Source organism: Vigna umbellata, chromosome 8 (assembly GCF_029865625.1).
Source record: "Vigna umbellata cultivar VRB3 chromosome 8, Vumbellata_1.0, whole genome shotgun sequence".
In the NCBI taxonomy this organism is placed as follows: domain Eukaryota; kingdom Viridiplantae; phylum Streptophyta; class Magnoliopsida; order Fabales; family Fabaceae; genus Vigna; species Vigna umbellata.
Genome location: NC_142172.1, coordinates 38716022 through 38731489, shown reverse-complemented (window position 1 = coordinate 38731489; position 15468 = coordinate 38716022). Strand labels below are relative to the sequence as shown.

The 15468-nt window shown below is 29.5% G+C and overlaps 1 protein-coding gene and 1 long non-coding RNA gene across 2 annotated transcripts; both read right to left on the bottom strand.

Moving 5' to 3' along the window:
• Window positions 1-7815: 7815 nt before the first annotated feature.
• Window positions 7816-9564, bottom strand: LOC124833604 (zinc finger protein WIP6-like). Its single transcript, XM_047308121.2, has 2 exons — window positions 9119-9564; window positions 7816-8570 (listed from the first exon to the last, which is right to left on the bottom strand). The coding sequence occupies exons 1-2, from the start codon at window positions 9503-9505 to the stop codon at window positions 8148-8150; spliced, it is 810 nt and encodes a 269-aa protein (XP_047164077.2). The 5' UTR covers window positions 9506-9564; the 3' UTR covers window positions 7816-8147.
• A 3284-nt stretch (window positions 9565-12848) lies between these two features.
• Window positions 12849-14983, bottom strand: LOC148194647 (uncharacterized). The gene is made up of 3 exons (XR_015781402.1): window positions 14581-14983; window positions 13546-13812; window positions 12849-13347 (listed from the first exon to the last, which is right to left on the bottom strand). It is a non-coding gene; the product is annotated as an uncharacterized LOC148194647 (long non-coding RNA).
• Between the last annotated feature and the right edge of the window lie 485 nt (window positions 14984-15468).

The window sequence follows — 15468 nt, the reverse complement described above, 5'->3', positions numbered from 1 at the left end:
GAAACATTTGACTAAACTAACTTGTTCTCCATATTTTCCTGCTAAAAATTTCAATTAGTTCAAGTAATTACAAACATTAAATTTCTGTTGACTTTAACTTGTTTATGGATGCTAATCATGTCATGAGTTAACAATTTTACTCATTCCATCAATGTATCTGTGAATATCAATCACAAAAATATTACTCACTACCTCCTTATCCTTTACATAAGAATTAAGATTAGTTGAATTAGTCGATTTTTAATTGATAAGTAATAATATTTTACGACGATAATTACTCAAGATATAATTTTCAAATCCTTGAGTGCGACTTATAAGGTTACATTACAAAAAGGACTTTTTCTATTAATATTTTATGGAACATTACAATTTTGAAGAAAAGGATATCAAATATATTTCTTGTGCCTTTTTTTTAAAAAAAAAATCTAAAGAAATAACAAAAAATATTAAAACAAAAATTATTAGTGTCAGGGATTTTATGGAGTAAATGACTTCCCAGTAATTTTAACGTATGTTTAATAAGTTAAATTTAGAGTAAACGTGTTTTTAGTTGTACAAATTTAAAATTATTTTCAAATCTTTGTAATTTGAAAAAAAAAATCAGTTTCTTTTTCCATTTACATTTAAATGTACTAAAGTGAATATTTTTAAAGCAAATAAAACATGTGATAAGGTATTTAATGATATGAACAAAATTATAAGTAGATTACTAACAGTCTAAGTCTATTTGTAACAGTACTCGAGATAGAGAGATTAAAAAACAAATTTTTAAATTCTTAGGATTAAAAGACAATTTTAAGTTTATATGAGCAAAAGTGAATTTATTCCAAATTTAAGAAAATAGAAAACATATTCAAGCTTGTATTTTATTATATAAAGAAGATCAAGCCCGAAAACTTTCATGCATTTTGGGCTTTTGGTGTATTACGCCTCCTGTTTTATTCAGTTTGTGTGCTTTTGTATATTTCCTCGTCTTTTTGCATTATTCTCATGATTTTTAAACTAGGAAGCAAATACATCTATAGTGGTAGGTATTATTTTAATTTGTCCCATTTTTTATGTACATTATTAAGAGGATATGATATGGATATAAGCAATATTTTACTTTTTTAAGTTGGATATAGAAATAAGGAAGAATTTATATTTACTTCATTATCTTTTTCATACTGATTCCGTTTTAAATTGTTAAAAGATCTTTTATAATTTTCTTAAATTTTTTTGTTTGGTCCTATTTGAAAAACTCTTATTTTCTTTTAATTTTTTATTTAATCTCTTAGATATTTTTATTATTTGATATCAAACAATATCACTAAAATTTTTAAGGTATTTTTTTTTTCATCACAACCTTAGCTACATATTTAAAATAACTTAAATATCAAATCTATCGAATTAACTCTCTTTTTATTTTTTTTAAAATACGTCTTATTAATATTTTTCCTTTAAATACTTATATATATATATATATATATATATATATATATATATATATATATATATATATATATATATATATATATATATATATATATATATATATATATATATATATGGGTTAAATATGTTTTTAGTCCCTAAACTATTGGTCGTTTCTGGTTTTCGTCCCTCTTTCAAAGTAAGGTACAATTTGGTCCTCATTCTTTTCGAAACGTTCGTTTTAGTCCTCGGAATTTTGGTTTTAGTCCTCATTTGTTGCTAAATGAGGACCAAATTTTTAAACAGTGTTTAGTTTTCGAGGACTAAAACGAACGTTTCGAAAAGAATGAGGACCAAATTGTACCTTACTTTGAAAGAGGGACGAAAACCAGAAACGGCCAATAGTTTAGGGACTAAAAACATATTTAACCCTATATATATATATATATATATTCTTTATTTCTGTATTAAATAAAATATGTTACCATTCATTTGAGTGTTCAAATTTGTATTAACATAAAATTTATTTTTAAAACAAATATTTAATTAATATTTAAGATAAATAAATTTCCTACTTAAAACATAAATGAAGACCGAAATAAATATAATTTTTATATCAGAGAAACTAGTGTAGATTTGACTTCCTAATTCGATATGCTTGTTGTCATACAACTGACATTTTATAATTTTTTATCTTTACCATATGGAGACACTAACAGCTAGATATGCTTGTCGTTTTGTTTTTGTTAACTTTATGATCTATTTTAATCCAATAACGGTATAAATATTGATATTAATATATAATAATTTGACAGTGCAGAAAAAACATACTTTGATATTAAGAATATATATATATATATATATATATATATATATATATATATATATATATATATATATATATATATATATATACACTTAGAAACAAAAAAAATGTAGCAAGGAAAAATATCCTTCGGCCACAATTAAATTCCGTTTTATTTAAATCTTAAACTATGATTATTGATTTTAACCTCTGTTGTACGGAGATTAAAACTAAAATTTTCTGGATAACTCAACAATATAACCATTGTGCCAAAACTTGATGATAGGCCTGATATTGTATGGGCCTTGGGATTCATGGACCGTGAAAAAAAGAGTTATTTTCTTAGTTTTCCGCAAACTATAATTAGTGTATGTATAAGTTGTAAAATAAAAAATTTAACGAGTTACATAAAAAATTTCTACTTGTTAGTTAATATTAAAAACTGATTTATGAACTTAACTTTTTCATATAGTTAAACGTTTTGAAAATAGGAAAGAAAAATATAATAGGTGTTCAACTTTCACAAACTATTACACCCTTTAATAAATTTTAATTGCTGTATTTATTCTCAAGTTAGCCATTATATTCAAAGCTTTTTTCTCGGTTAAATCTTATTTAGTAAAATTTATAAAAATCTAACTATGTAAGATTCCATTTATATACATTAAAATTTATATCATATTCAGTGAATAAATAAATCTAAGATATTTTATTATTATCTTATTATAAAAAACTTTGATACAATTATCAATGTACATGTAATTATAAGTGAAATATTAAACGGTAAAATAATACATTTTATAAAAAAAAAATATTAATAGTGTAAGATGCAAAGTAAAGGAAAATTGGAAACGCCTGTCTCAGCTTCAGAAGGCTGACTCTTTTTGGTCCTTTTCCCTATCCACAGAGTCTTTCCGTCTTTTTATCATTGTCCTCTTAATTTTAGTCCCTTTTCCTTTCATTAAATTTCAATAAATCATATAAAGTAGCATAACATAAACAATCTCTAAACATTTATGTGTTAGATTTAATGTTAAGGATTTATATCCGTGTAAATTGGCAGTCGCGGATAAAATTCATACCAAGTGGATACTTCAACTAGGTTCCTATGAATAATGAATTGGTACGGCTTATAAATGAATTTGGTGTGAGAATTATATACATGAACTCCCAAGTATTTATTATTAGTAAAAAAGGAAAATTTAATTTATATTTATTTTAATTTATATTACCTATTATATAATTTTATAATTATTTTAGATTTTATTTTAAAATTTTAAAATTGTTTATTTAAATACTCCGTGAGTTTTTCTAAATTCCCAAACATGTTTTAAATGGGTATTTGGTGAGTAACATAAAGACTTACAAAATCACATTTTAGAAGTGGTTTAAAAATAAGGAGATTCAACTGTTTTAATATAAATAATTTTGTTTTGAACAGAGTTCTTTCACTTTTAAGGATTCTCTTTGTTCGTTTGATAGAAAATCTGATATCGTAAGATATTTTTCTTGTAGTGAGCTCTTCAATTTGGATCGATTAGTTTATTTGTTTGAGAAAATTGAGTTCTAGCCATTTTTCTTGGTCTCTTTCTGTTATCAGTTTCATGTGAAACTTTTTCCACTTATATGTGTCTTAATAATATGTTTAAGTCTCTATTGATCAATGATTTTAATGGTATGCCTTGATCGTATTTGTTTGTGCTCCTTTTATTAATGCTGTCAAAACCTGACCCAACCCACTACGGGTTGGCCACTTATAAACCAACTCAATCTGACTCACTTATTAGCAAGCCGAAAAAATTAGAACTCGACCGACCTAACACAAGTTTGTGGGTTAAACGGGTTGATTCACTGGCTCACCTAAATAAAGTTTTTTTAATCCAAAAAAAAATTTACAATTTTTTTGTAATTTAAATCTAAATAAATTTCACTCCAAAGACAATTAAAAAAAAGTAACGTACAACTCAATGTAATCCAAAAGAAAGCTTAAAAAGCAAATAATATTGATAGTTTTTGTTCACTTATCCATTTATAAGATTAGAGTCTTCAATGGATAAATCTATAATGTTTTATTCTCTTGAAACATCTTATTCTTTATCCTCATTTACAATACAGTAAAAAAAATTGTTAACTAGTAATATCAAAACACAAAGTAATAAATAATTAAATTAAACTAGGTTAAAGCCCTATGTAAAAAATGTATTTAGATAGTTGAGTCTAGTGTCAACTGCTTTTTGTAAATATATGATTTGTTATACATACATGTTTAGTTTATAATTGATATTTTATGATTATATTACGCAAACTATTTTGCATATTAACTTACTCTTTATTTTATGTTATTCTTTGTGTGTTGTATTTTTTTTTTTGCAATGATCATTAGTTTATGTTATTATTTGTGTGTTGTATTTTTTCTTTTGCAATTATCATTAGTATTGGTGTGAGTTGATCTATGGGGATATGTATTATATTGGTCTCTTGAATATTTTCATCCTTTTTTTTGTGCTATGGTTTATATGAAAGTATATATTTGTATCTCATAGTAGTACAATTATAGTTTGAATTTTCTGATTCCAATATTATTAATAAATGTTTTGTTTTATTAATTTTATGCTTCTGAAATAAAATGTTACAAGTAACGAATCAAAATTTCAGTTACATATCAAATAGCGAGAAGACATTACATGTACTTAAATTTGACTTGGTATTAAAGATTCTTTAGTAATAGTTACATGTATTCACATAAAATTTTAAAAGATTTATTTTTATATATGCTATGTTACGATTTTTGTCAACTAAATAAGATTATTTGAAATATAAAATCAAATAGTTTTTAGTGTAAAATATATTTAAGCAAAATTTCATAATAAAACACAAATACATTTATTTAAAATCACTTTTTTATTCTTATAAATGATAGTAATATTCGGATATTAAATTTGTTGAGATAATATAGTTAAAAGATGGGTAATATTGTCCGCTTTTTGAAACGGGAAAAACGGTTAATTGGGAGAGACCCGAAACGCGGTTGCATGATGACAGGATAAGAAGTTCTGCAAAACTGTCCATTATGCTAACTGCATGCATGACATCCTCTTAACGTTCCTTAACTTGACTTGTCTAATCCCTAACCTAACACATTGTTGCGTGTAAAAGTACCTCATATCCCTCTACATAAATACTTTATCTATTTATCTCATCTCTCTTTTTCATTTATCTATTCTTTTTAACAAAAATAATGTACTATAACCATTCTCTTTTTTTAATACTATGTACCAGTTTACCTAATAATTTTCGTATTCCAAAAATATCCCTACAAGAGCCCAAGTGTATTTTTCAAATAAACGTAACATCCTATTGTTTTAACTGAAAAATAAAACACTGTAATAAAACCTGTATTCTTTTTTTTTCATTATACGACAATAACGTTTGAAATTGTGAAATAAAATGCAAGGAAATAGCCTTATTTTCAAACATTGATGAATGGAAGTTAAACGCATTAAAGGAAAAAGGCGCACTTTCAATTTCAAGATGCAAGCATCGAGCATGCACGGTGCATATACACATACAGCATTTAATCATCTTACCTAGGTTTTTGCAACCTTTCTTTATGCTTCGTTTTCAATAAACTTTTGATGTCAAAAAAAAGAAGGGAAGAAAAAGGAAAAGGTAAAAGGCTTCAAGGCAAGAGGCATGAGAGCCTCGACCAAAGAACACTGCTGAGAATAACCATGCTAAAAGTATTTTTTAAAAAATAATACCAATTCTTTAATTATTGTTACACTCGAAAATTCATGTTAGAAGTGAACTTTGAACTTAACTTAATCCTACAAAAACCGACTTGTAAAGTAAGATTTGCATTCACTTATAAACTATGGAATGATCTTATCTTTAATAATACCGTACTTCCAACCAACCATTCATAAAGATGCAAGCATCAATTGGTGTTTTAAATTTAAAATATAATAATTAGTGATATTTGTATAAGATGAGATATTTAATATATTAGTTTAAAGGGTAGAATAGAATGTGTGAAAAATAGTAGATAGGGGGGTAAAAGGTAAAAGAGGGAGGTAATGATGGTAAAAACAGAGGGTCTGAAAAATGTTTGGTAGTATGAGTTTGTATTTGGTCTGAAAAGGCAAAAGAAAGGCCTTTGGGTGAAACCCCAGAAGCAGCAGCAGCAGCAGGTATCAGTGTGCCTCCATCGTAACTCCCACTCACTCCAACCTCTTTCTATCCTCTTATTCCTCACCCCTACTTCTACTTTACAATAATATCATAAATCAACGTCTACACAATAAAATCAATAACACTTTAACTTTCCAGAAAGTGTTTCAGTTCAAAAACACAGGAAAAAATATATATAAATAAAATAAAATAAAAATATTTTCGTCAATGGATTAATTCACTTGAGAACCGACTGTCTCTTGTTTCACACCAACATAATTTATTCCTGTCAGAAAAAATATATCGTCAGTGAAAAACACATTATTCAAAATTCTTTTTTTGTTACCCCTATGATAATTAATTTGTCCTCCGATTTTCGTATAGTATTTTCAAATGTGTCCTTCAATTTTTACTGTGTTAGGCCTACCACTTTTACTGCTTTTTTTAAAGTGTAAAAAATAGAAAAACGTTTTTTTATACTAAATATGCCACTTGACAGATTATTTTTCAAGGTATTTTAGTTAATAAAAAATTAGATTTTTTATTTGTAAGAAAAACATCAAAAGATAAAATAATAAATATAAAATGTGTGTAAAATTTTATTAGATGTCAAAATAGTTCTATTCTAAAATTTATTTGTTATGTAAATTCTTTAAAATGTGTGATTGAAGTAATTTGCGACAATCCTCCCTTTTGTTAGGCAGTGATAATTTCACACTGTAAATTTTCTATTATTTTCAAACTTGCACTTTCAAAAAATTTTATTTTATTATAATATTTTATTTATATTTATTTTTATCATGTTAATATAATATTTTATTATTAGAACCCAGAGTGAAATTGACGTAGAAATAAAGGTGGTATCAGACAATTTTTTTTCCCTTTTGTTATACTCGACTATTCATAACAATATTTTACATTAAAATTTATAAAAGAAAGAATTTGGTTTATTATAATAGCATAGTTCTATCTAATAATATTATGATAAATAAGTACGTGTTATTAATTATTTTTGTAAGTTATAAGATTTAAATATATATTACATAGATAGATATGGATTAAAACTACAATATTGATGGAAACTATAAACATAGAATGATCCATTTAAGTAACGAATAATATCCCTTCTCCTTTCTATATATTTTTTCAAATAGTTGTTTTATTTTTTGTTACTATTTTTTAACACTCAACAAAATTTATCATACACTTTACATTTTTTTATTTTATTCTTCAATGTAAAAAAACACTTTTTTTTATATTTTTCTCTTATAATTTTCACACGACGAACTTTGTATTTATTCTGATTCTTTAATATAGATTATTATATAGATATTTGTCACATATTTTTGACTTAGCATAATATAATTTATGCAATAAAATGGTTAGGGTGTATGAAAATGTAAAGTAAAGAACAACGGAGTCTGTGTCTGCTCTAGTCTGCATGTCCTTTTTCTCATCTCCTCTGCACTCAGACTCACTGATTACACTCCAGTCTCGAGTACCCCCGTTAAGTTACACTCTCTCTCTCTCTATCTCTGAATATCTCAGCAAAAGTAGCATCGAAAGAAAACGTCCTTTTGAGTTGATAAGACTGCAACTTGAAACCTTTAATGCAAGAACCTTAGCTTTCATTTCACTGTTTGTCTCGCACTCCTTTTCTTCCACGTACCACAGACAACGTACAATCTTTTAATGGATCAATCCAAGTCCTAGTTACAACCAAAAATAAAAGCCTACCATACACCTACCTTGTATTATTTCAAACTAAAAACACCATTTCACTCTCATCACTGCCTCTTTCTTCACCCAAGCTGTGTGGAGCATGCCCATTGCCAAATGCACGGACATGGTCTTTCAGGGACCGCTTGTGCTTGAAATCAGAACCACAGATGCAGAACCAAAGCCTCCCACAATTCTTCTCGTGTGTTCTCCAATCACCTCTCACTGCAAATGCCTTCTTACATTTCCTGCACTCGAATGGCTTCCCTCCGTGCTTCCTCTTGTAGTGTGTTTGGAGGGTCCTGAAATCCTTCAGTGGCCTTGACCTTGGATAGTTTATGTTGTTTCTGCAACCCTCTTCACAGCAGTAGCAGGGCAGCCTCAGCATTGAAGAACCTGCTTTTGACCCTCTCAATGACTCCGACCCTTTCCTATACTCTGATCCATGTCCCCACATATGCATCTATATTTACACCACTTCATCTCATATTAGTTACATCATAATGTTAATATATAAGAATAAGTCTTTCTCGAGACCAAAATAACACGCAGCAAAACAAACCAGTTCTGCTTTGCATTGGGTGAATTTTTAAAATATAATATATATAAAGACACTGGACACGGAAAATTTAAAGATTTTTTAATGTTATTTAATCGTAAGTTCGTATGATAATTACTCCAACTTTTACGCTAATTAACTAACACTGTTACAACTTCTATCTAGCTTGAATGCTGGTGGTTGATATGCAACGAAAGACATCTTGGATTTTTCAAATGACATGATTTTAAATTCCACTTTCAACAGAAAAGCAAGGGTTTAACTTTCTTACTGCGTGTATTTTATTAGCAAGAGGGTCTAAAGGCCTCTGCAGTGTTCGTATATATATATATATATATATATGTAAGACTTTAACGATGGGAAAGTACTATTTCCAGATTATTAATCTTAGTTTAATAAGTGGCTAGCATGAATTTAGAAAAATAGTTCAGTTTGAGCTGTTACGGACTGACCTGCATGTTGTTGAAACGGGTGAACGTTTTGTTGCAGACTGCGCAAGAGAATTGAGTGGGTCCAATAAGGATTTGTTGAGTAGTAGGGATCCAATATCGGACATGAGTCGGAGTGGAAGAAGTTTTGGTAGCGGTTGTGGGAAGGCCGATGTGGAGGGCAACTGTTACACCACTGGGGTCATCAGAGGTAGGGTTTTTCTGATGACCACGCACAGCAGAAGTGCGTTTTGGGTTAAGGACTTCAGATCTGTGGTGGCAAGGAAGGCCGAGGGAGAGGGAAATAGAATCTTCATTGCCAACCTCGTCAGCTTCTACGCAGGCACTATCACTGCCACACGAGGATATGCAGGAGAAAGAGTATGTTTTCTGCATGGAGATATGGTTCATGGATATGGACAATGGAGATAATATTATAAGACGAGAAAGAGAGAGAGAGAGAGAAAGAAGTGAGGGAAAGGGTTGAGTTTTCTATTCAGAAATTGTAAGTGAAGGGACAAGAAAAGGCCATAAATAAACAAATTTTGTATGCGTCTGTGTTTTGCTTTTATTTGTTAATTAATAATGATTGAACGAAATTCAACCCAATTTTCTTTTCTTATTACATTATTTTACTTAAGTTTAGAGTAATCAGTACCATTAAGATACCTATCGGTTAAAAAACAGTAAAAAGAGTTTTGTGTGGTTGTTTTTCTATCTAACGGTGGTTTTTATGAACAGACAAAAAAATACAAATAGAAAATAAAATGACATGAAAGAAAGAAGTTGGCTGAGATTTGAAATAGCTTTTGATTTTGTTTGGAAGTTATAGTGTGGTCGGTAGAATAGAGAAAGGAGGAAGGTAGAGTAGAAGCATGAGGAGGCACGTGTGGCGTGTGTAGGCGCACGTGGAATGAAGGAAAGTATAAGGATGATAAGGAAATGTGGATCTTGACATGTTTGGAAATGGAGTAGAGACAGAAGAAGGAAAGGGAGAACAGAGTAGGAGGAGGCAAAGCATAGAATAGTGAACTGAAATAGTGTTTGGGTACAAATTTAATTTCAGGAGTCACGGACGCATGTGCAAGTTAATTTTCTTTCACGGTATCACTTACAGTTACCATCTGTCTTTGTATCACCCGACCTCACATAATTAAAACTAACTCATTAATTGCTGTTTTCATCATAATTAAAAGATTATAATAATAAAGTTTTACACAGTAATAATGTTAAACACGCAAAAGGGTTTGACATCAAACTGCAAAGGAATCTACTAGATTGCTGCTCACAGTGCCTCTGTCACGGTTGAAAAATCGCATTAGAGATAAAGCAAAAGTATATCATATAATAATGGAACAACCTCTCAGTTCAATATTGATTTTCATCTCTCCCTCCTCATGCACTCTGCATCAATTACCAAATCAATACATGGCAAATTTTCTTGTCACCCCTTTCTTAGTTGCTTAAAAAAGGTTTTAAAAAATTATAAAGAAAGAATATTTCTCGGCCAATGTTTATTGAATCTGAAAAATATTTAAAAAAAATTAAGAATTTTAATACCACCATTGATGGTGTGTGTAAGTCATTCAATTATTGAGTTAAAAGTTAACTGTAGAAAAAGCTTTATATTTGTTTGGACATGATGACAATTTTTTCTTGGGTAGCATAGCATCTGTATGATTCATTGGTCTTCTTTCGGCATGTTTAATCAACTTTCTCTCTCTTTTTTATAAGCAATTCATCTGCAGAGACACAGAGACCGAAAAGTGAGAGTGAGTGTGCGATGGTACAGTCTCTTTCCATATCAGACTGAGACAGTAAACACACAAAACTATAAGTGAGAGTGGTAATATGAACAGAGCAAGTAGACATGGAGAACTGTAGAAGGAGAGGCGTGTGTTCCTCTCTCCCACTTAGTTATTACCAAAGAGATTGTGATGGCGATGTAAAAGTACTGCATGTAATGAAACTCGACTCTTTCAACTTTTCACTATTCCGATTCCTACCAGTATCAAATCTTTACTGCATGTGTACACCATCTTAATGATATTCATTTAAATGTAAATGGTGATCATAATTTGTGTGCATAGGTGCATGCATGGCGTGGATAAACATAATTTTGAGGATAAAATGGTGAATGTGGTGAACAGTGTAGTACGTTCTTCCATTCCATGCTTGGAAGGTGGAGAAAATTGAGAGAGTGAAGCATTGATGGGCTGAAAAAAAAGGGGGTGGTGGTAGGGCCCTGTGGTTGATTGGACATAGCCCTAAAACTTGGAATCTTTGTGTAACTGTTGAAGCATCTCATGAATGGAGGATTGACATTGGGTTCATTAATTCAGGGGTGATCCACCACAACTAAAAAAGGTGGCGAAAGGGTCAGGTGGAAGTTCCAATTTTGCCGATCTACTCTCCTTTAAGTATACCCACTGCATGCCTATACAATAATATCTCCTAGCCTCTGGGTTCTTCTTCTCCTTTACTCTACCTTCATCACAACAACAAACACATATTCATGACAAAATTTCTCCACACCCTACTGCACAACACTTCACTGTTTCAATTCATTTACTTCATACAAAAATTAAAAAGAAATCTCATTTTCTCAAGTACAAATTCTTAACAATACTCTTGTGGGGGAGAAAATAAACTTATGTAAATTTATAATGACTGAGTAAACAAAATCCTCTTTAATTATTGAGTTAAATATATTTTTAATTTTTAAACGATAACACAAACTTCAAATTCGTAGATGTCCGATATTTTAATACAGTTTAGTTCCTCTTTAAATGCCTGAAGTCTTTCACATATCCCTCTTTTAATGAAATCGTTTGGACATTTCATGTTGAAACTGAAGGTTTCTATCAAAGTAAAAGAAGAAGAAACAAGTTCCAAAAAAAACAGATACACTTTATTTCGAAGATTTTGAGCCTTAGCGAATTGTGAAGTGGGTGACTTCAATTTTATGGAACTTGGCTTCAGAAAGTCCAATATAAATCTTGACTTTGTCGTTCTTAATTTTTTTTTATGACATTATGATATAAATTTCTATAACCAATATTAATAAACAAAGTTGTAGTTGCAGATCATTGAAGGAAGATCTACAGTGGATCCCATGGAAGAAGTGTGTTTATTTTAGAAAATAAAAGAATAAGTGTCTTTGTAAGGGTCATTATTAGAATTTTTCATATTTTATAGAATTTTTTATGCAGATTTTTTATAAAAATTTGTGGGAAATGTGTTTCCTATCATTTTTCCTATGAATTTTGATCGGTAATATTTTTGTGGATAATTAGTAAGAGTGGAATTTAAAATTCACAGAAAATTTTTTACATTTTTTTAATGAAAATATTTGCAGCAAATTTTTCCTGTGAAAAAATTAATTTAAATTCACAAGTAATTTTTTTTCAAAAAATATTTCCAACTAATTTTTACAGCGAAAATAAATTTGTAAGTATATTTTTTTCTACTATTAATTTTGCAAAAAAAAATTAATAAATTTTAAAAATATATAATTTTATTTTTATAGTTTTTTAGATGACAAAATAACTCATAAAGAATTTATTTATTTTACTATTACTACTTAAAATACATAAATAAATACAGTATTGAAAATAGCCAAATATTTTAATAACTTAAAATATTTTCAACATCAATGTCCAAAAGCAATTAGTAATCATATGGAAAGCATTGCATAAATTAAAGATTAATTTAAAACCATTCATGGATATTTAAATTAAATAATTAAGTAAATTCAAAATATTAATTATTGTACATGTTTCCTCTGTTGACACAATTTTTCAAATTGTTAAAGAGCTAAGTTAATTACAAATTCCATAGTAGAATAATGTTTGGGATACACGCCTGAGGTTTAATAAAATTATTGTAGTATCCTTTTTACATATAAAAAATATAGGGTTAAATATGTTTTTAGTCCCTAAACTATTGGTCGTTTTTGATTTTCGTTTTTAAAATAAGAACGTTTGTTTTAGTCCTCGAAAACTAAACACTGTTTAAAAATTTGGTCCTCATTTAGCAACAAATGAGGAGTAAAACGAACGTTTCGAAAAAAATGAGGACCAAATTATACTTTACTTTGAAAGAGAGACAAAAACCAAAAACGACTAATAGTTTAGAGACTAAAAACATATTTAACCCAAAAATATAAGATAAACATTAGTATCACCGGCTGCTGGCCCCTCCCTAGCAAGTCCAAACTAAAAAAGCTTTGGAACATCTTCATCCAGTAATACCTAGAGAATTAGCATAGAAATTGTTAAAAACAGAGAAAAGTTCAGGAGATATAAATATAAATTAAAACTCTCTCAGTGAAAAAAGCAACTCAATGATAGGCAAAATGGTAACTAATAATGTGAAATCCAAGATTACGGTATTATTCCGTTGAGTTGCCACAAATAATGCAAAGGAAAATATGGTTTCCAAAATCAAACCTGAAGTTCTAATTCTTCATGAAGATAAGTTAACCGTTGAGCTACTCCAAGGGCTATTTCATGTCTAGTTTTCCAAAGAAGAGGATCATAAGCTTTATTGAAAACATGAAACTCTAAGATTTTGTTCGGCACGTATTCATACACGAGTAATCTCTCTGGATGCCTCTTTCGTCATCCAAAGCACAGTATCAAATAAGCTTGACGAGATTTGGGTGTTCCAGAATGCCAAGAAAGTGAACTTCAGTCAACCATTGCTTATGAACATTCCTGGAAGAAGGAAAAATAGTCAAAGGGATATCCTCACATCACCACCATATTCAACTATACTCAATTACTAACAAATTTCAGCTTGCATAAATGACAAATTCCAGCAGGCATATATGACAAATTTATGGAGTTACATGACAGTACAAAATGTATGTATATGTAAACCATACCTTAACATACTGAACATTAACTTCAATCCTATAAATTATTAAGTAGAAAATATGGCTCCAAATATATCAGGAAAAATATCTTATCAATACATGTAAGAGAAGATTTTGTTGTGTTTGAATTGCCTGAAGAAATCCCAATAATTAGCAGTAAATATAAAGCTCCAAAGTGAGATATCTTTGCCACTAAAAAGAAGATTTTTTCCAAAAGCAGGCATTACTGCAGGAACCACTAAAAGAAGAAAGTGTTTGATGTTGTATGTTTTCTCATTGATTTAAGAAAATCAATCAGGAAGTTCTTCCAAAATAGATCATAGTTCTAACTTATTATTGTTAGTATATGCAAAACACAGTTGATTAAAGTTGAGTCAGTGATTCAATTCAACGTTGATATTTCAGCAAAGTTACTAAAGACCATTTTTTGGTAGATACCGAATATGAATCATGCTTCATTCACACAAACTCAACAGGTAGACCAATAAAAACACTACATCTCGTGTATCTATCTCAAAATAAAAAAATTCGTGATGATCACGACCTCAAATTTTTGTTCAATTACAGAATCGAAACAAGCCAACTGTAGAAATTGTGATCGGTATACCTTGAGCATGTGGTTACGGCAGGGTGAATGTCGATCCGAGACTCTTCGACGGTTGCAGAGTCACTGGATTCCTTCTCGTGCTCGTGGCGGACCTACATTCCGTGGTAGGAGAGCGCGACGTTGAAGTCGAAGGCCTCGTTCCTCTCATTGAACCCTAGTCCGATGAAGGCATGCTTTCCGCGACTGTCCTCAATCTGAAGGACGAAATAGCGAGTTGAATCGAGGGCCGACTTATTGCACTCTCGCACTGACCAGAGTACATGAAGCACGCGACGAAGAGGTCACCCAAATTCTAATCCTTAAGGCTAATCTTGCAACAACCTCGTCCAGATCTTGTCGGACTGGAGCCACTCGCCTACCGGAGGAGGTGCTCGACGGCGGGATCTTGGAGAGAGCCTGACGAACCAACAAAGACATACAAAATCTAATTATAAATGTTTTTTTAAATGTAAAATTTTATCTTATATTGCATCATTATCCATTGTTAATAAATTTTTACGAGAAAATCTTCAATAAATAACTCTTAATGTTTGCTCCAAATTTTTGTTAGCAAGAAAATATTATATAATTAACATATATAAATAAATTTCCATGAGATTATAATATATCTGTGAATAAATTTACATAAAAAAATTTAGGAATATTTCATGAAAATAAATCACTATTAAATTCCTAAATATTTCCTGCAAAATACATTTTATAGGAAAAACCAAATGAATTTCATGTTCGAAAATTGTGTATTTTCATGCGTAAAAATATCTATAAGAAAACTAGATTTCCTGCCAAATTAAAAATATTCTAACCTTTATTTGCCAAATTCTTTTTCCAAGAAAATATACATGAAAAACTTTAAAAATCTGCGACTTTTCTCGCAAATTTTAACGAAAT